Genomic DNA, 21,903 nt, shown 5'->3' with positions numbered 1-21,903 from the left:
AAGAGACTTAAATCGGCTGTCTTCGAACAGCGGGCTTGTCTGTAGTAAGTGCCATAAGAAACAACAATTATTTAGAAAGAAATGTCACGTTCCACAAAATGTCAGTCTGTTTATTTTTTCAATCAGTCCACTAGCACCTATCTCCAGAATCAATCCATTCTGAATCATTAATATCCTGACGAGTTGACTGTTTTGAAATTTATTTGGCGTAGCTAAGGTAGACAAAACAAGAGATGTTTAAAAAATTACAACTGAAATGTTTTTCTACATTTTATTTTCTTTAATGCCGTTTAACTTTTGAGTTATTTTTATGATTAGCATTTGGGCATTTCTTTGTTTTCAGAAATTGAATAGCAAGATCCAATGCCTTAATACTTTAACAGTACCGTTTAATACCGTTAAGCAAATGTCTTTACATAGTTTTACATAGTTTGACACTGACACCCGATAAATGTATCATAAACATTATCTTTCCCCTTTTTCAGATATGTCCTACGTTTTAACAATTCTCTTCAAGCATCTTCAAGGGAAAGATAAGATTTAGATATTTTGTGGATAAATAATTTGGTCACTGATAATTGTTTTTGATCATTTGTTACTGACATCTGATAAAAGTATTATTAAATATTATTATTTTCTTTTTTGTGAAATATTTATCCTACCTTCAATTATATATCTTTATTTTTTTTTAGTTATATATATAATCACTTTTGTTATACTTTAGTATTTATTATATTTTCAAAGAATTTTTTTTTCTGTTTATTAAAAGTAAAGAATCTCTATTATGCAAGATTGTTATCTTTCATCTAAGTATACTCGGGCAAACCTTATTACTGTTTAATATAGCGAAACCATTTTATTATAAACTTAAAAATTGTAAAATAAATTTCATATGTTATTTAATCAGAATCTATTTTCACTTTAATATTATTGATCTATTATGGTTTCTTTTACTTTTTCATTTATAACATAAAATTCTTTGGATATATATTTACATAGTAAATTTTTACTTTAACTAAATTTATCAAAATTAAATATATAAAATATTAAATACATTTTTCCATTCTATGTGAAAAGAAATGACTTGTTTATATATATATATATATATATATATATATATATATATATAGAGAGAGAGAGAGAGAGAGAGAGAGAGAGATTCATATAAGATCCTATCTCATGATCTCATTCATTTTTACTTTCTCGTATTTTCGAGTATAGAGAAAGTATAGTAATCTTCAAAAAAAAAAAAAATCGAGATTTTGACGAATTTCTACATTTTAGACCTCTTTGAAGTCAAAAAACACATTTTTAGAAAATGTCCGCCTATCTGTCTGTGATAACTCAAACAACGCTCAACTCAAAGATAACTAACTCATAGACAGTTGAAATTTGGTGTATGACCTTTACAGCAAATTTGTAGATTTCTATCAAATTTTTAGTAAAATCAGTTCAGAGGAAGTCTGTCTGTCCGTCCGGCTGTTCGAACATAAGTTAACACGATAATTACAGAACGAAGAGAGCTAGATGGATAAAATTCGGTACACTGATTTAGCATCTATAGTCTAGAAACCTGTCAAAGTTTGAGCCAAATTCCGCCAAGAGTTGATTGTCTATCTATTTTTGCTTTCAGAAACATATAGACACGATAATTCAAAAAGCAATGAGATAAATATATGAAATTCGGTGTGGGAATTTGTGACTACAAGTGCAGTTTTGGGCCAAATTTTTGTTTTAATCGACTGAGGAAAGAGTGTCTTAAACACAAGTTCCATTAATGCATGCCAGGGAGTAATCGCCAAAGTGACATGATAAATTAATAATAAAGGCTAAATTCGGGGCACAAAAATGAATTCGTAACTAATGAGCGCCAATGCCATGTAAGGTGCTCTCTGGCATGACTAGTTTATGAGAGATTATGCGAGCAACATTTGGAGAGTTTCCAATTTCCCTGGTTAAATCTCTAATTGTATTCTGATCATCGATAAATCATTTGTTTTAATAAATGCCTTTAAGAGGAATATTTCCACCAAACTTCGCCAAAGGAATACATTAAAATATGTGTTTCTTCTGAAGATTCCCATTCTTTGGTCTCACATTTTATAAAGGGTGTTCCTAAATTAACGCAGATTTGAATCTTCCGCCATTCGTGCAGTAAAGTCTTGGCAAACCTATTAAAAAACCATTTGACAGTTGGTAGTTTAGGATTAGTAAATATGGAACGTTACACGATAGAACAACTCGTTTTCATAGTTTAACAATATTTCAAAAATAATGAAATTAGCGGTCACTGTTCGAAACTTTGAGAATTGGCATCCTAGATCGTGTGATTTTACACCTTTGCTTTTCTTTTTATAGACTTATTTGAAGTCAAAAGTCTATGCCAACATGCCAATAAATACATACTGGATACTCCGAGCCACCGGAAGACACACAAAAAAATCTAAATGATCGGACCGCCGCAACAGCAACACTGGCAGAAAATGTGGTTCAGTCTCAAAGGACATCAAAGACCACGTGCAACTCAATAGATGGCGCTGAGATCCTCGAATTATTTTTACCTTGAATGACGTTAGCAGAAACAGTTTAGGGGGCGGGAAACAAGAATGAACAAGATGGGACTCCTTTTGTAAAAAAAATTTTGCCTGCTGCTTGTATGTTTTTTCCTTTTTATTTTCATGATTGGTTATGAGAGTTATTGCATAGTTTATTTTATATTATTGTATATTGCTTATTGTTGGTCTTATTCTTTTAATTTTTTATTTTGTATCTTTTCTGTAAAAATAGTGTATCTTTATTGAGAGATAAATACCATTCGCGTGATTTTTATACCAAATTAATGAAAATTTTCAACCTTTTTTTGTAATATATATTTTGACGAAAGCTATTGCATGAAGTGTATTTTTTTAATTGCTTTTTTTTTTCTATATTAGAAATAAATCGTGACCTTCGAGAGACCTGTAAAAATGGTGCATCTTTATTGAGGGATAAATACTATTCGCGTGATTTTTATACAAATTAATAAATATTTTCAACCTTTTTTTGTAATATATATTTTGATGAAAGCTATTGCATGAAGCGTATTTTTTTAATTGCTTTTTTTTCTATATTGGAAATAAATCGTCTCTCGGAGGACACGAATTAATCCTTAGAATAATGCTTCACTTTTTTTTTTCTTTTTTTTTGTTAAGTATGTTTTTAGAAAATTTTAACTGGGTGAATTCAAATAGTTATATATTCCTTATTTATTGTGGAAATTTTTTTAAATGAAAAGTATTAAAAGTTTTCTTTCATTTAAAAAATATTAAATTGATAAGAAAAGGGCGAGTCACAAAATTGAAATTATCATTTCATTTTTTATTATTTTTTGTTATCAAATACGTTCGATTTTTTTAAATAATTAATACCTATAGAACACTATAGAAGGGATTCTCTTTAAATCATTAAAAAATTTACTAAATAAATATTTATGATAGCTGAAAAAAACTATATTTTTAATTCTAAAAACGGCGTTTGTTTGTCTAAATACTTGAAAAATGTGCATAGAAGCTGGCAACTTCAAAAATTCAGCAAAAAGAAAATCTTTCGAGAATAAAATACTTTAATGGAAATACGAAAATACTCAGAAGTTTCTACAAAATGTCATTCCCTCGGCCAAAGGTCAAGAGTGAGGTCATTGTCACATTCTTTTGTCGGTGCAGGGAATGGCACAGACATTTCTTGTAAAAGATAACTTTTTTTTTTTTAAATCTTATGTTAGCTGAGAATTGTTAACTTGAGAGTCGGTTAGCCAACGAAAGGAAAAATGGATTTCACGGATCTGCAAACAAATTTAAAATAAATCCCGAGAGAAATATTCTGAAATTTGACAGAAAGTTCATTTTAATTATAATGCGTTTGAGTATACTATCCTTGTAAATCAAGAGCCGCAGTGACCTGGTAGTAAGGTCTCGTCTGGTGAGCCGTAGGGTTTCAGGTTCGAGACCCAATTCCACCGAAGAACCGTCGTGTAAGGGGGTGCCAGCTCTGGTGTCGTTCTCGTCATCTGATCGCGGTTCAAAAATACGAAGTTCGTCACAAAATAGCCCTAGTGTTGCTTTGAAACTGGACGTTAATATAACCACACTAGACTAGACTAAACTAAATTTGTAAATCAAATAAATAAAACACAGTTTCTTTTTTGTTTCCCGAAAAAAAGAAAAAGAAAGCATTTAGATCGTTCCTCGTCCTGGTATGACATATCTCCCTCAGTTAATAAGAAAATTCAAATCACATGACTTTGCTAATCATATTACGATTTATTTGGAACAAATGGTTTTAATATTTCGTTTGTCTTCCTCACGACTTTATCATTTTTTATATCATAGAAATTTCTTGAATATCAGTACTTTTGCAATTATTTATTTTTAATTTTTCCACTCATAGTTATTTTCACCTATGTTTGGTTTACTCTTTTCCTTTTCATTTAGTTTTTCTTTTTTCTTTCCTTTCTTTCTCTGAATAAAAGGGGGAAAACATCGTTGCCGATGCAGCATTACGATATAGGTTTTGAGGCCCTCCCAGATCTCAAGACACAAGGCGTCCGCCCCCAATGCCTGTGCGGAAATCCGCCACTAAGAAGATCTAAATGTTAAATTATAGATATGTTATTTTTAATGTCAATTACATGCTTTCTATATTTTTCAATTTGAAATTTTATGATGTATCTTCCTATATCTTTTCATAATCTTCATTGTTTATGTTTACATTTCCTTAAAGATGATTAATATATGCAATCTTTATTTTTCTTTTTTAAAATTTTCTTTATTTTATTTTTTAGGATTTTTAGTTTGAAAAATCATGATTCATTTCTTATGTTTCTATTTCATTATGCATGAGTCATTCATGTAATATTGTTTTAACGAAATTAGCTTTAATTTTATGCTTCTTTCTGCATATATTTTTAAATTTGATTTTTTGTCTTTATATTTCATCATGTGTGATTCCTATATGTAATATTTTATAATAAAATTCTTTTTTCATTTCATATCTTATCTTTTGATATATTTTTGGACTTGATAAATTATTTGGCTTCCTGTTTGTCATTCATCATGCATGATACATGATATTTATTTCATTTTTCATACATTTAATCTTATTCTAATAAAATTTCTTACATTATTTTACGTGTTATTTTTTATTTTAGTTGCACAGAAAATAAATAGCGTTAATTTCATAAAATGGAGAAGAAAAAAAAAGTGATGAGTTTAGAAAATATATTTAAATTTTGAAAGAAAGACTATTAGTATGCTCTGAAGAAATCTGTTGGTAAAAAGTAGACTACAAGCAAACGAATCCATCATTCATTTGGGATGAAATAGTCCATTTAACTACTAAATCTCTATACCTGAATTTTACATGGTACAAATTAAAAAAAGATTACTATTAATTAACATTTTCAACTTTTTCAAATTGTTTTACTTGAAAGCAAAATATTTTTTTTTTGATATTTTGATTTCCAATAATGTATTTTTAAACACTGAAAATCTGTTTTCAATAATAAGAAAAAAAAATGCTTTACATTTTTCTGGGAATTTAATTATTCTTCTATTTATTAATAAAACTAGATAGATGTTTTTATTCTTAGATTTAATTTAAATTAGGTGAAGTGACATGGAATAAACTTTAATAACAGGAATAACATGTTAGGAACTTAGTATTTGTATTCCTTTGTATTATGATTCATAATACAAAAATCATTCAACGATAATCAATCAATTAATGATTTTTTTTACTGTTGTTGAATCAGTAAATTACGCGAATTATCAGTAATTAATTGTTTGTAACGAATGATACATCAAAACAGGAAAAAAGTCCTAAAGCAATGCCATGCTCAGTTAGGTGTTTTAGTTCCTGTTCCTTTAATTGTTTTTTTTTTTTCACTACTATTGTAAGAAATGTCCTTGGAGTTGTTTCAAATAAACATAGTAGCTTTTTTTAAAATGCATCTTAATGTTATCTTATTTAAAAATATACTATATTTTTAAAAATGTATTTAAAAAGGTGAAGTTTTTCTCAAAATTAAAAAGTTTACGAAACAATAAGATGCTGCTTTGCAAACAAATTTTATTTTCACTTTCTTTTTATTTTGTCAATTACCGTGATTACTTATTTCGTTTAAAAAATTAAGACGCATAAACAAACTGGGATATTTTTAATTTATTCGCCCTCTAAACTAAAGATTAATGATGTAAAAATAAATAATATAAATAAAGAATTAAAAAACGAGCCAACGTTTAGTTACTTTTATTACAGTGAGATAGAGTGAATTCATCGTTCTTCGGGGAATAATTTTTGATTCTCCACTTTCAGGTTACTTTCACCACTTATATATGGGAAAATAACAGAAAATATTTCATTGTATAGCTTGTATTATTCCAGAAAAATTAAAATATATCGAATAAAAAAAATATTTTTAAATTTATGTGTTTACTACGGTTGTTCAAAAAAATCTGTCAGGAATATTACAGAGATTTGTATCTTCGTAAGACATTTTAATCTTAAAAAAATATTACAAAAAAAAATCTTTCATTCTGTTTCCATTGAAATCCATTGTAATTCTTTGAAAAAGATAAAATCTTTGATAACGAAAAAAGATATGGCAGGAAAAGAATTAATAAAGAATTTAAACATTAAGAAAAGTCACTTGGTTTTATTAATTTTATGACTATCATTCGACTAAAAAAAGGAAAAGAATGTCGATGGTTGAAGAAAATAAATCTAAGAAATTTGACAGCAGTATATAATTTATTAATATAGTATTGCAGTAAAAAAGTTTTTTTCCCCTTTTTTCAATTTAAAATTTGTTATTATAAATTGTATCTTAAAATTAATGTTACGAATTTCAATATCAACATTTTTTTCAAAAATTCACTACTAGATGTCTCGCCTATCACTCAGCCAGAACTTGAGCTTATTTCAAACTGAAATCATCTTTCCAACAGTTGATATAAAAATGGCTAAAAGCAAACATACGTACGAACGAAACAAATCTCGAATTTGAGAATGCCAAACAGTATTTCAACTGTAGCTTGATCTATGTATCATATTTTGCACCTTAATATTACAGAAGAAACTTCCGCTGAACATGTAAATTTGAATCCATCAGTTGATAGTTCAATCACAGATTCAATTACATTTTTTTTTCTAATTTTAGAACCAAATTTCGGGATTCGTAATATCTATGTTCATTTTCTGAGCAATATGAAGGATATTTTGAATAAAACTTTTCATTTCCGGAATTCATTTTTAATAATCTCCCACGCGGTGCGTGAAGTCAAGTCAGGACGTGTACAAATGGTGGCAAAATAAATTTTGTGAAAAAATTATATTTGAATAAGTAAAATTTCATTTTTATTAGATAAAAAAAGTTTAACAGTTCATTGCTGAAAATTGCATTGTTATTAAAAATTTACAAATGATAAAATTATTGCAAAAGAGTCAAATGTAAATATTGATATTGTAGCTGGTATAATTCGGGGAAATATTTACAGGAGAAACGTGTAGGTTCCGAATTACTTGGTCCACCAAAATTAACGTAAAAAATAATTTAAGAAAATCCAATAGGTTTTTTAAACATATAAGCAAAACATTGTTTCCACGAACTATTAATCACTAACTACCCTCATATTTCAAACATTTTATTTACTTTATTGCAATCGTTAACATGGAATAGCAGATACACAAAAATATTATAAGGAAATCTCGTGATATAAGAGGAGTATAATGAATACCTGATACATTGGGGAAAATAATCAACTCATTCTATAAAAAGCAATACATTGTACACGGAATAGCATTTATGTTAAAGAATATAGATTGATTTTTTCTTAATTTACAGCATGCTTGCTTGTATCATATTGAAAAACATATCAGAAATTATTAATTTATTAAATCCTCTTTTTTTTTAAATTCTAATATTCGGAATATTATTCTGTTTTTATATTTTAAATCAAGCTACGCCATATCAATATTTCAATTGCTATTCCTGAAATAAGTGTCAGTTTAAATTTTACTTGTCTTATTCAGAGTTTCAATAGATTTCCTCAAATTTTATACTTGTAATTATATGAATATATATTTAATATCCGGTTTATTGAGTTTCTGATAATGCTAACTAATTCCTTGGCTTTCGAAATTTCGCTTCGTATTTTTGACATTCTATAATCTCAAAAACAGTCAATTACATTAAAAAAAGGACATGTAAAAAATTTCTTCTCTTCAAGGACATTAGAATTCGTTTTCGAGAAACAGTAATCATCAATGCGAATTCTAATTTATCAAAATTAATACATACATATATACATGGTATACATACATACACACACACTATATATATATATATATGTGTGTGTGTGTAAAATGAAAATGTCCTGTAAAATGTAAAAATTAATGTAAAATGTCCATGTCTTCTACAGTCAAATTTCTACATTTTTCAAGTGTTTCCGCAATCGATAAAGTGCTCGTTTTTCTATCATAACGCAGCAATGCATGAGCGTATATCAAAGTTTCCTCGCCAAATTGTTCTTTGTAATTAGCGGGAATCCGATTCCAGAAATCCTTAAAAAGTCCCAAGTAATCGAAATCCTCCATTGACTTCAAAAGTTTTTGATGCACTATGTAACACAAGCAATGTTCAAAACATTCAGGAGTCAAATGATACCACATTTGGTTTACCACATCTAGGAAAATGGTTTGCAAAGGCCAGTCAATGTAAAAACAGAGCAGATGTTTTGTTTTAGATTCATAGGGTAAGCCCGGATTGTGAAAGATCTCGTCACGTTCAGCCTCAGCAGTTAAATAGTAGCATAGACGTAAATCATCAATATATGAGACGGAGGGCCACAAACTATGCAGAAATCTTGTTTTAATGAATCTGTCCAACTCACTGTAAAATGAGCTTATTCTTATACGTCTACTTCTATCGTTCAATAAAGAAATTATTTCTTCCCAGAGATCAAAATCCAAGTCTTCTGGAATAAAATTTATCCAAGGCGAAGCAACCTTTTCTTTGAGCCATTTCACCCAAAATATGACATCAAGATCTGATTCGTTGCGGTAAATGTTTTCTCTTTCTTCCTCTGTCATACTCTGCCATAATTGCGTCACATCTTCCTTAAAAATGTACACAGAGGCTAAAGCAAAACGCACTCCTCCATCAATGCTTTCGATTTGAATCAGTTGCTGCGAAGTTTTTATTCTATCAATTGTTCCTTCCAATTTCCAACATAAATTATTCGTGATATGTCTCTTCTGAATGTGTTTAATGATATCATAATGGTCTCTAACCCAAAAATGAATTTCGGCAACTATTGGTTGAAGGATATGCACAACTCGATCCACGAGTGATTCTGGAAGTTGTGTGAATAATTTCATTCTAATTTCTTTTTTTCTTTCTCTAATTCTTTCTTCCTGTCTTTTGCTTATACTGAATGAATTGTCGGGATCATATCTATAGGTATCAATGAATTCGTCAAGAAAGTGGACAATGTCGTCATTATAGACAGTTAATGCTACTTTAACAGCTGCTATATGTTCTAGAGATGGTAGGAAAATCAAAGCCATGTTATATTTTCCTTTGTATAAGTAGTGAATTGAAGTATTTCAATCAGCCTGATGGGGAGAGTGGATGTTTTCAATCAGTCTGAAAAGAAATATATATATAAATATTCATGAGTAGAAATTGTAAAAAATACTGAAATCTATAAAAAGAGTAACAACTTTTCTGCTTAAATGTCAAATCAATCTTTGCTGCAAATAAAAGTAAATGCGCATGCTCTATAGGAATCGACCATTTTGGAGAGATAGATGCATAATTCAGTTTCATTAAGCATTGGTTTATGGAAATGTCATCCCAGTATTATTGTTTCATATATTTCAGTTCGCACCTCATTAAATTAAAAAAAAAAAGATAAGAATGCTGTAATATTATTTTTTACCTCTTTATAATACAAAGAAGAAAAAAGAAAAAAAGAAACTATACCAATTTAGTTATTGTCCATCGTCTTTGAATTTACGATAATTTCTAAATTCAGTTATGCATAAAAATAACGAACATTTTCGTATTTGTATAAAAATTCAAATCCTTATTTCTATTAATATTCAATGGGCGTTTTTTATAATAATCGGAAATATAATACTGAATTTTACTTTCTATTTTTATTTGATGCACTCTTTTTATGGAATATGTCAATAAGGACGTCTGAAATAATATTTGAAAATATTTTCTATACTTTATTTTGTTAGTAGTCATTCTTCGCAAAGAAAAAAAACGTGGATAATGCTTATTTAAATATAATTTAAACGAGCATTTATTTGGTATAAATTATTACATATTATCACAAGTAAAGGTAGGTGGACTTTGAAAAACATGAATTGCACATCTTATTTGATGTTTATTTCTAGATGAATATTATCGAGCAGAATGGGGAAAGGGAAAACTGTAAGATAGAAGAGAGATTATGAATCTTTTATATAATCATATCATCACTTCATCAATCTTATAATTTTCTTTGACAAAACTTTAAGGAATTTATATCTTACTCTACTTAATCAATACTAATGAAATGCAAGAAACTCACTATCTAATTCAAATGTTAAAATCTTAAGAATATTTATGAGTAAAATATTTTTTTAAAATTTCAATCTTTTGACAGATACTTTCTGAAGCACTGTTGATTTTAAATTTGGAAAACAGTGCTTGTGGAAATGTGACTTCATTTAACATGATTCCATGAAGTAAGTTCATGCACATCTATATACTTATAATAAAGCTCAAAGTGTGTGTGTTGGCGCTCTACAGGCCAGGTCATTTGACATACAGCTACCAAATTTGGTACATGTATACCTTAGAGGTCGGGAATGTGCACCTGGGGTCCCTTTTTTCAAATTTTAATTATTAATTAAAAACTAACTTTCCCGCCAAAAAAATCTTCCATTTTCCCCACCGTCAATATTTCCGCCAAAATAATCTTCCATTTTTCCCACCGCCAAATGATTAAGGCTTTAGTTTTTTTTTTCTCCCAACAGTAATGAGGCTAGGGTTAACATTTTTCGGCGGATTATTTCAAACGATTCTGTTTATTTTCTTAATGTTTTATGCATTTAAAATTAAACATTGTTAATTAATCCATGTTTCAGATTCATTCTGAAGTACTTTTGAATTAAAATAACACAGAATAAAGGAAATTAAAAATGTATAATCTGCATAGCGTTACCCCAACTGGTGTAGAAAAATTCACGCATTTGCGTTACCTAACTGGCGAAGAAAATTCACGCATGTGCATTGTTCTGATTGTTGTCATGACAACCACTATCAACGGATGATTTAAATTATTTTTAGGTTAGTTGCATGCTTTGTAAGTAAATTGTATTTATGTTAGTTATATATTTTTTGTATATGCTTATAGTTTAAAGTACATCGTTTTTTAAGTAGTTTTTTAAACCTGTTTTAGACCGATTATTTTAAACGATTCATTTTATTTTCTTAGTGTTTGATGCATTTAAAATTAAACATTGTTAATGAATCGATCTGTTCATGATGAATCTGAGAAAATTTTGTTGACAAATTCTTGAGATATTACATAAATTAAGAAAGATATTCTTTAGTGCCCATAAAGTTTAAACGCTCAGTGACTCTATTATCAGTAATCATATTATTAAAAAAAATGCTTTGTTTCAGTAAAAAATATTATTATATTAATTGCAGATTCATCATTTACACTTTAATTTAAAGCATAAATTCTACGAGGGGTAACAGAAAATTAGAGAGATACATATCACGTTATGACTGAAGGCCTTTATAATATTATGAGTGAATTATATGACTATCAAAATTTGAAGTTTTAAAATATTTTGCTGAAGAATCTATTAAAGTTGGAATTGCATAAAATATTTAATTATTAAAATTTTAACGAACGTTAAGATTGGCGAACCGGCTGGTCGCCAAAGGCGGCTAGTACTAAATAAATGATACGTATGGCTGATGAAGTAACACGGCTTGAATATCTATCATGATTTTATACATAAAAATATTTAATTTAGAAATGAGCACTAAATTATGCATAAATTATTTAGTTGAAATGAAACTCTACCAATATTTTTAGAGAACCAGCTGGTCACGAAAGACAGCTAGTTATAAAAAAAAGCCGAAAATATTAATATACAATGCCCAAAGAGGATGTTAGTTTGCCTCTCATCCTATTTTCGAGCAAACTAATCTCCTCAACTGAAGTGATTTTCTCCTCAATCCAGAGAAAAACCCTCCACCACCTATTAGCTGTCGACTAACACGTTTCATCACCTGCTTTGTCGATATTACCGAAAAAAATAATTTCAAATGGACGTAACAGCAATTTCTGAAGCTAGATCTCTAATTTGCAGTTTCGCTTTTGACAAACAACTGTCATGCGAATTCACGGATTAACTGGAATTGTCCAACATGGACTTAGCCATTATCAAGTCATCGGTGTTAATTTTCTTTATATCGCCAAAGCATTTTACCAAGTTTCGATTAATCGATTTATGTACAAATGGATCCATACGAAAATCCTTTATGGAATTATTATCTTTCCCAGCTACCGCACCGACAAGGATTTCATGGTACGAGTCAGAAACTCATAATCGGGAATACAGAATTCCAAATTCTTTCCCATTAGATTAAAATTATTAGAAAATTTTGAATTTGAAAGTTGAAAGAAGTTTGAATTCAGGATTTTCCCTCACTTTTATGCAAATCGATGAATCGATCTATCAGGGGCTCTGAAGCATTAGAGTGATGATATCCTGAAACTCACTAACTTAAAATCTTTTTTAAACTTTCTGTTCTACACTTGAGTGACATGAGAGATCTTACATATTTTTAATCAAACAAAATGATAGTACTGGAAAGGCATCATGAAAAATGAAATTAAAGACTGTCTAAGAACTCTAAATCCCTTCGTAGGATAAACGTTTGAAATAATTGAAGTGAAAAGACATCTTTTTACTTTGATAATGAAATAGTATAAAACCACACTAACAAGAAAGACATGTCCCATCTGACAGAACCTCATTCCCCATTTTATTCACAGATACAGTATATCCTGTAAAAGTACATTGCGTTAGAATAATATTCAAATCATTTCATTCGTTATAAGAGAAAAATCGCCCCCAATCCAACAGATGCAGATATTGTCTTGATGAAATGTCTTGTGTAAGTATCAAATTCCAGAGCTACAGTATATTACACGTTAGAGAAGAAATGCACAGAACAGTTCAAACGGAAAACATTAAAAAGAATTTTCAAAGCCACTGTCGATTATAAAACGTACACAGTGAAGACTTTCAAGACGTGAAAACTTAAATGATTTCAAAATTGTTCATAGTACAATCAAAAATTGTCGGTAAAGGACTTCTATTAATCACTAGAACAGACGAATTCCTAACAAAATTTCAACTTTATCAGAATTAACTAGATGAGAAATTTTCGATAAATGGTTCTCTCCCCATTTTCTCATCGATATAAAGAAAATAATAAATCGCCAAGGTGCCTATAACCTGAAATATCTTCTTTATCGGAAAATATAAATACAAAGTTACAGAAGATCGAATATTGCCACAATTTCCTCCAACTTCTCCAATTACGATCATAATTCAAAAACTGTTTCTGTAAACGTACATGCATATTAAATCCGATGGTCAATACCCGATGGGTTGCAGTATAAGAAAAAGATACAAAATTCTGATTGTATAAACTGCAAGGAAACTAGTTTTCTGTGACCTTGGAGAGGTTACAAAATCTTCGACAGATCAACTTAATCTTAAGAAAACCAACGTCTAAGACTCTGCCGTAAACAATCAGCCAACGTACCTACTGCAATTCGACTTCCAGAAGAACATTCAACACTAAATCTCTAAGATATAAGAGATGCGTAAGAATCGTTTAAGAGAAATTTGAGTTTCTACAAGATTTCCCTAATTTAATTGAAGCAAATTAGACTAACGTAAAACTCAAGAGTCGAATCTTTGTTAATCGCTACTTATCTGCTTCTGCATGTGCTAACTCCCTACCAGACATATAGATGGTCCCTGGAAATGTATTCCACGTGGTGTTATGTCTAAAGCTTTTGTTCTACCATTCTTTTGAACTGTGATTTTGAGCTTGTATTATCAAATAATTATTATTAAGCAGTCAAGATTCCAGCTGTCTTCTCTGTTGTTTTGTTTTAATCTCCACCATAAAGAATGTGTGTTTTGGCGGTCTTCTTAAAAGACTTAAAAGATCTTATGATTTAGACATATCTAATCTGGAACAATTATCTTTAAGGGAAGAAAATGTGCACCTTAGATTGCTTTTTTAAATTTCTTTTATTTAAACTTAAATTGTGATATTTTTCTACTATACTATTGAAAATTTTATACAACAAAAATAAATTATAAATCATTTTAAAGTTAACAACATTCATCTTTTCAGTTATACGAATATATTTTTTAGAGGGTTTTTTGTTTTCAGTTTCTTTTTAAATCTACCCTTTATTTTTTTAAATTCTAATATATTCTAATATATAATCTAGTAAAGTAAGTAATTCTAGTAATTCTAATATATAATCTAGTAAAGAAACTTAGACCGTTTTTATTGTTTTAGCTAATATTGTATGCAGGAACTTTCTTCTGTTGTTGAGGTTGAGGGCACGAATATACGGTTGCTTTTCGATGTTGAGAATATTCTCCTTAAAGAAAATTGAAATGAAATTTTTCAAATTTTATTAGGGAGTTAGCACATGCAGAAGCAGATAAGTAGCGATTAACAACGATTCGACTCTTGCGTTTTACGTTAGTCTAATTTGCTTCAATTAAATTAGGGAAATCTTGTATAAATGAAATGAAATTTTTCGAATTTTATTTTAATTTTGTATTTAATTATAATTCTACTTTTTATTACATTTTGTAATTAAGGTAAAAATGTAACTTAAATAGTACATTAAAAATATAAGTAGGCAATGATGAACTTTTATAAATAAGACAAGTTTTAAAGAACGCTGCCCTTTTCTGCAATTCAATTTGATATATGAAAACACCATGTAAATCGTCTTGCTTGGAAATTGCCTTCTTTAATATAGCACATCAAAAGTTTTCGCTGAATCAGTGAAATTCTTGTTTTTCAATCCTCTCAGATATCATGTTTTGTAAAACATGTTCTGAATCACACAGAGAACTTAACACTTAATGATTCTTTGGATTAAAATTTATTAATACCAAATGTTAAAGTATCAGATACGATTGAAATCTGCAATTCTATGCACTTTTTAAGAGAGAAAAAAATATATTTAATATTAGCACTATATGTAATCCAACGGCAGGCGTAAATAATAGTATTTTATATGCTGAAAGAACGCTGCCCTTTTCTGCAATTCAATTTGATATATGAAAACACCATGTAAATCGTCTTGCTTGGAAATCGCCTTCTTTAATATAGCACATCAAAAGTTTTCGCTGAATCAGTGAAATTCTTGTTTTTCAATCCTCTCAGATATCATGTTTTGTAAAACATGTTCTGAATCACACAGAGAACTTAACACTTAATGATTCTTTGGATTAAAATTTATTAATACCAAATGTTAAAGTATCAGATACGATTGAAATCTGCAATTCTATGCACTTTTTAAGAGAGAAAAAAATATATTTAATATTAGCACTATATGTAATCCAACGGCAGGCGTAAATAATAGTATTTTATATATAATACTAGTAGCTTTGGCTAGTAATGGCTTTTAAGCTGTTAAACCATGAAGATGGTACAGTTTCAATAACAACAAAATAGTACACCAATGTTGCTATTGGCGATAAGCGAGGATCGAACTCGCAACCTTTGGGTTCGTAGCCGAGTAACAAGACCACTAGACAAAAGAAATTTCTCATGTCTCGTAGCTGTTATCTGGCTTATAAAGCGTCACCACATTACTCCCCCTTCAGTGCGTCGGAGGTGAGACGAACGATTTTTTGTCCTGTTTTTTTTTGCTGTTATTAGTGGTGATATATTGGCTGTAACGTCTTATCCATTTTTTTTTTTGGCTGATTATTTATCAGCTTTATTTATTTATTGGCTGATTATTTATCAGCTGCATTTTTTTTCTCTCTTATTGGCCGATTATTTATCAGCTTCATTTTATTTTATTGGCCGATTGTTTATCAGCTTCATTTTTTTTTTTTTATTGGCTGATTATTTATCAGCTTTGATTTTTTTTATTTATTTCTGGTAGAGGGCGCTACAACAGTTGTATGAAGGTTTTTTTTTTTTTTTTTTGCGTATCACGTCATCGGGCCACCAATGTTGCTATTGCTATTTCAAACAACTGCAAAAACAATGAATGTAGTTGAATTAAAGTGCTATTCTTTAGTATAGATGTAAATTGAATTTATATATTACGAAAGAAAAATAAGAGCCAAATGCAGTTTCGGAGTTAATGCCCAAAGAAAACAATTATTTTCCCTTAATTTTACCATTGGCAAAAGCACGCAATTTAAAGTTATGACGGATCAATTTGAATTTCATCAGAGCATTAATGACTTTACTAACAGATGTTCTTGGCCGTCATTTTGATGTTTGTGATGTAATACTTTGGGAAGGTTGGGTCATCAACTTCCAAACGATAATTCATAACGTTCATCCATCTTATATGGAGGTTAAGCCTAATATTATATAGAATTAAACAATCTGTCTACTGTCTGTTTGTCGATTTCGTTTACATTTTCTTTCCTCTAACTGAATGGAATTTTTAATATCACGACGAGCTCTCTCCAGCGCATTTCAAATAATATTTTGCAGTTCAATTGATTAGAGACGGGTCGAATAAGAGCAGTTGTAAAAACATTCAATGAAGTAATCTGAAATGGTTGTATAGAGATTTGTTTATATTTGACTGTTGCCATTCGACAATAAGTAATTATTTGTGCCCCAAAATGTAGCGTTTAGTTTATGTAGCTTTTTAATATAAAAAATATTATAAATAATAAATTATTACTATCATTTGAAACTTGACTTTTATAAAATAAGAATTATTTTATTATTAATTGCATTACATTATCAAATTTTAAAATCTCGTAACTACTTGAGAGACTGCAGACCGTTCTAAGCGATTTTTGAAAAACAAGAGAACGTTAACATCCTTTCATGAATTATAAATAATTTTTAAATTATAATACAAAATTCATTCACAACATTGCATGTGTCAATCTAAATACATATTTACAGAATTCAATATGAAGGCAGCCGTTTTGAACAATCAATTTGAATATCAAGTGACCATTCAAAGACGGTAACCATGTTTGAATCCATCATTAATAATAATAGGAATTTTAAAATGTTTTTCTAAATAAAGGAGACATTTTTCTGTTGCAGTAAGGAATAGAAATTTTATTTAAATTTCTTTCTCAAGTTTTGGATATTTGAAATCAACTTAACAAGTCTTAGGAGCAATCATAATGATTAATTGAGCAATAAATTTTTAATTAATAAGAAACAATTATTTAATAAATTGTAATGAAATCTTTTCTTTTTGCTTTTTAATATTTGTGATCAAAATTTAGAGATCTATTTAGTTATTTATAGCATAGAAATAACTAAATATGTAGTTTATATAGAAGTATATAGAAGTTTCAGTTCTATTTATGTGAATTAACAAATTTTATTTTCTCACAGAGTTCAATAAAATTTCCATGCTTTTGGCTAAGTTCATGCTACTGCCATGGTATTGTACAGATCCCAAGAACCTCTATGAATTGTTTCTGCGCTATTAGTATTTGAATGTAACCGCTAACACGATTTTCAGAAAATACTGTGAAAGTGTTTTGGGTAATTTTTTTTATATTTAGATTTAACTTGAAGTGTTTCAAATTTATAGCGTAAAAGTTCTTTTATCGATTTTTCATTAATTCTTAATGTAATTGAGTCATATTTCTTAATGATTTAATGTACTGTAGATGCCACTTAATATGACCGTATTAATGTTGTTAATAGTTTTATTTTATTAGTATCCTGTGTCCCGAAAAGACATATTCAAATGCACTCAAAATTATTTATTTAATGTCACTACTATACCATTTAATATTATACGGTAGCCTCTTTCAAAAAACTTTGCTGGCAACAATAATATTTGAAGCAATTTATGACTTTTTTCAGTTTTTATATTTAAGTTCATTATGATGAAAAATGGCAATTTTCTTGCACCAGTATTTAATTTTTTTTAAATTGATGATTTGAAGTTTTTAAAACTTTTATATAACATTTAATTCTAAATGGTTTTTTTTATTATTTATTTCAAGTTGTTTGTATTTCTAACATTATTACAACTAAAAGTTATTGTAGAATTCATAACCTAGGTCTTTTTTTATTTTAAATATTTGTTTTATAACTTAACCCCCAAAAAGATACAAAATTCAAGTGTATTAGCTTTGACATTTTTTTAATAAAATAACTAAAACTCTGAGGTCTAAACCCTTTCTACTTCTTATAGTTCATATATGTTAAAACATCTTTAAAAATTTTCCAGTCTCCATCTTGAATAGTAAAAAAAGATTTTGGTAATAGAAAGCACATGCATCAACAAAAATAAAAATATGAATAAAATGCATTTAAATTTTCTAAAGTTATAAATCAGAAGCTAATAATTCTTTTGGGACTCAAATTTTTTAATACATTATTTACCAACCTATAAAACGGACAAAACATTATTTTCACTAAAATCGAATGTTTAATTTTTTTCTTATTCAAAATTTGTGACAACACAATATCAATATCAATGGTTACATTAAACGTCATATTATTGAACTGAATCAAAACTTAATATTTTCATGAAAGTTCTGAAAAGAATACATTTATACAAAATAATTAGCACTTAAACAAATAGCATTAACAGAAATTGAAAATTGCAATTTAGCTAGGTTTTTTTTTGTTTCGCGCAGCTTTTATATTTCTCCGATTTTATATTATTTCTAAAACAGGTTCTTTTATAATCAATGTAATTAGCAAAATGTTTTAATATGTATCAAAAGTTGATTTGAAAGTAGATATAAGTATCTACAGAAATATGATGAGAAATATTATTATTTTCACTAAGGTACCATCTTTTCAAAATACTGTGCTTGTAAAAAAATTAAGCATTCGAGAACATTTCGGTTGTGACATTTTCTCTGCTGAAATATGATTAAAAGAAATATAATAAGTATTACATTCAGAGCTTCTAAATATAAAAACTTGGGAACAGGAAAAATTTCATTATGAAAGATGAATTTAACATCCGTTTCTTTTAAGGAATCGATTGAGTAAAAAAAAAAAAATTATTTAACTGGAAATGGCAGTTATTTCCTCATGGTAAATGGGTTCGGTTTCTTTTAACTGGACCTGATATTTCTAGATTAAGAGTTTGATGATGTGCGATATTCTTTGAGAAATAATTCCAGTTGACGCCGAAATACTCATGATATTTTGAAACTGACATGCAATATCGTTCAAAAAATTTTGAGATACATTACAAGTACAAATAATATATAAGTGAACTGTTAAGAAAGAATTATCGACAGGAAATAATCGAAGAATTTTTTAAAAAAATATATAAAAAGCTTTTGGGTAAGATTTTTTATTATTTTCCCTTGATATAATAAGAATATATTAGTTGATTTTATCCAATTCGTCTATCTTTAACAATCGATTGAAGTTATCAAAATTCTAAAATCCCGAGGGATCACAATAAATGGCAATATTGTATTTATGTCGTAATATGGTTCTTCTAATTGCAATACAATATTTAAATAATTTTAAAATAAGATATAATTTTTGGGTTAATTCGAATTAAATTTCCATTCATTAAGGGTGGCACCACCTGTTTCGTAATTCAATAAACAAAATCAATTATAATGATGAATGTAAAAAATATATTAGAGACAAGAAAGTATAAAATAATAAAAAAATTAAAAAACAGATTACTTAGTATATCAATTTAAAATATTTCCGCCCAAAAAGGTTTCGACCCAAGATCAAAATAATAATATTAAAATATGCTACAATAAAAGACACTGCAGCATTTTAACTGTATCAAAGAAAATAATTCAAAACATGAAATTTAAAATTAAAATATATTAAAATGTATTTATAATTTAATAAAAAGGCTTTTCATATTAGCATATTAATAAAAGTAAGAAAAGCAGGTAATCAATTTTATTTTTATATTTCATTTAATTTTCCTTATTAAAATTTCATTTTTCAGAAAACTAAGAATTCTTTTCCAGCATGAGGAGAAAATTAGATTTTGGTTTCAATTAGTCACAGCATAGTTAAACCATTTTAATTTATGAATTCTAGTAAATTAAATGTAAAATTATACAAAGTTTATAAATGTATCAGTTTAGTAAATGTTGCTCGAATAAAGCAAATTAATAACAATTTCGTTTTTGTTTTTGAAATTACAAATCCTACATGGTATTCAATTAAATTAACGGACAAAATATACGATATAATTTTGCTTGAGAGTTTGAAATTTTTAAGGCAATAAAAATATTTAGAATTTAAACCAGAACCATGATATTGAAAGAAAAAGGAGAAAGAACAATATTTTATATCATAATAAAGAAACCAAACTGAATTTTTTATTGTTTAATGCAATCAATTTTTATGAAAAAAATTAATTTCTTAACAGAATGAATGCAAATGTATATAGATAAATTCTACAAATGATAAACATAAACTTATTGAGAAAATAAAACGAGTATAATAAAGTCAAAGAATTATTAGCATTAATTCATAAATTTATTTGATAATAACAATAAAACAGTTTGAATATATCAGCTGATGTAGACTTTTTCATTTGTTTTTTTATAATCAAAATGTTTTAAATTTTATGTTGGAAACGTTGGCATAATTCCTTTTACAATGCAAATATACTACTGTATATAATAAATACCTCTTCCTCACTTGCTATACCTGTTGCTCCATTACTTGAGTAACGACGTAGGCTTAGTTTTTTTTTTATTATTTTAGACAGGATTGTAGTGCATTTTGACGAGGAAAACATCGTCCAAAAGGAATTATGCATGGTACTTATAACAGTTTCCAACAATGTATTCTAGAGAGAAAAAAAATATTGAGACAAAATTACTCACAAAAAGTGGAGTGATATCAATGGCGTCGTCCAGATACGTTGCTATGGGCAACAGGAAATGGTACGCAGCTGGGGAAGAGAATTTTGCCGGAGAGGAAGAACATGATTGTAGCTTCGAAAACCTGGATATATTAAAATAGTCAAGAAATGACGCCAAAAAATGCCAGCCAACACAAATTCTCTTTTAGAAAAAGTTGTATGTCTGATTTGGCAGGGAAAATGTTAAAACTACGATGATATGCCGAGGGAAACAAACAAGCCGACGGAAATCAGTCACACTTCGATTCCAAACATGGAGGATCAGAGACGGAGGATCAAGTGCTGTCTCACAGAGAAAGAGATTTCAGGAGGAGTGGGTGCTATTATAGCAGCAAACCGGGGCGCCATCTGATATTCGAAATTGAAACATCTGCAGGATAAAAAAAGTCCAAATGTTTTTAATTCCATTGTAAATAAATCTACATAATGTTAGACATCTAATATATATGCAAATGATAATAAAATCCCATACAGATTTTTTTTAAATATATCATGCCTAAACTACTATATTAAATTTTTAAATACGAAAGTCAATTGTGTGCAGTTCTAACATTTTATAGAGATCAAGACCCACTGTTTATCATTTTGACCGCTCTTTGAAAGCGCCAGAAATTCAGCAATGCCGATTTCTTTTTAAATCGTAATCACTTTATTTTTATAATTTTTCTGGCTTTGAAATTATGAAAAGAGAAAC

General features: G+C 28.4%; 1 protein-coding gene across 1 annotated transcript; it reads right to left on the bottom strand.

Annotated features, from left to right (window-relative positions):
* Positions 1-7,426: 7,426 nt before the first annotated feature.
* Positions 7,427-21,488, bottom strand: LOC129981802 (uncharacterized). The gene is made up of 2 exons (XM_056092817.1): positions 21,172-21,488; positions 7,427-9,682 (listed from the first exon to the last, which is right to left on the bottom strand). Exon 2 carries the CDS (start codon positions 9,601-9,603, stop codon positions 8,428-8,430), a length of 1,176 nt encoding a protein of 391 aa, XP_055948792.1. The 5' UTR covers positions 9,604-9,682; positions 21,172-21,488; the 3' UTR covers positions 7,427-8,427.
* Positions 21,489-21,903: the final 415 nt, after the last annotated feature.

This window comes from Argiope bruennichi, chromosome 8 (assembly GCF_947563725.1).
Source record: "Argiope bruennichi chromosome 8, qqArgBrue1.1, whole genome shotgun sequence".
In the NCBI taxonomy this organism is placed as follows: domain Eukaryota; kingdom Metazoa; phylum Arthropoda; class Arachnida; order Araneae; family Araneidae; genus Argiope; species Argiope bruennichi.
The sequence above is the reverse complement of the archived record's forward strand: the minus strand, read 5'-3'. Positions and strand labels throughout refer to the sequence as shown.

Bases quoted from the DNA above. Each gene is read 5' to 3' on its own strand.
- LOC129981802 (XM_056092817.1), bottom strand. From the start codon at position 9,603: ATGGCTTTGATTTTCCTACCATCTCTAGAACATATAGCAGCTGTTAAA.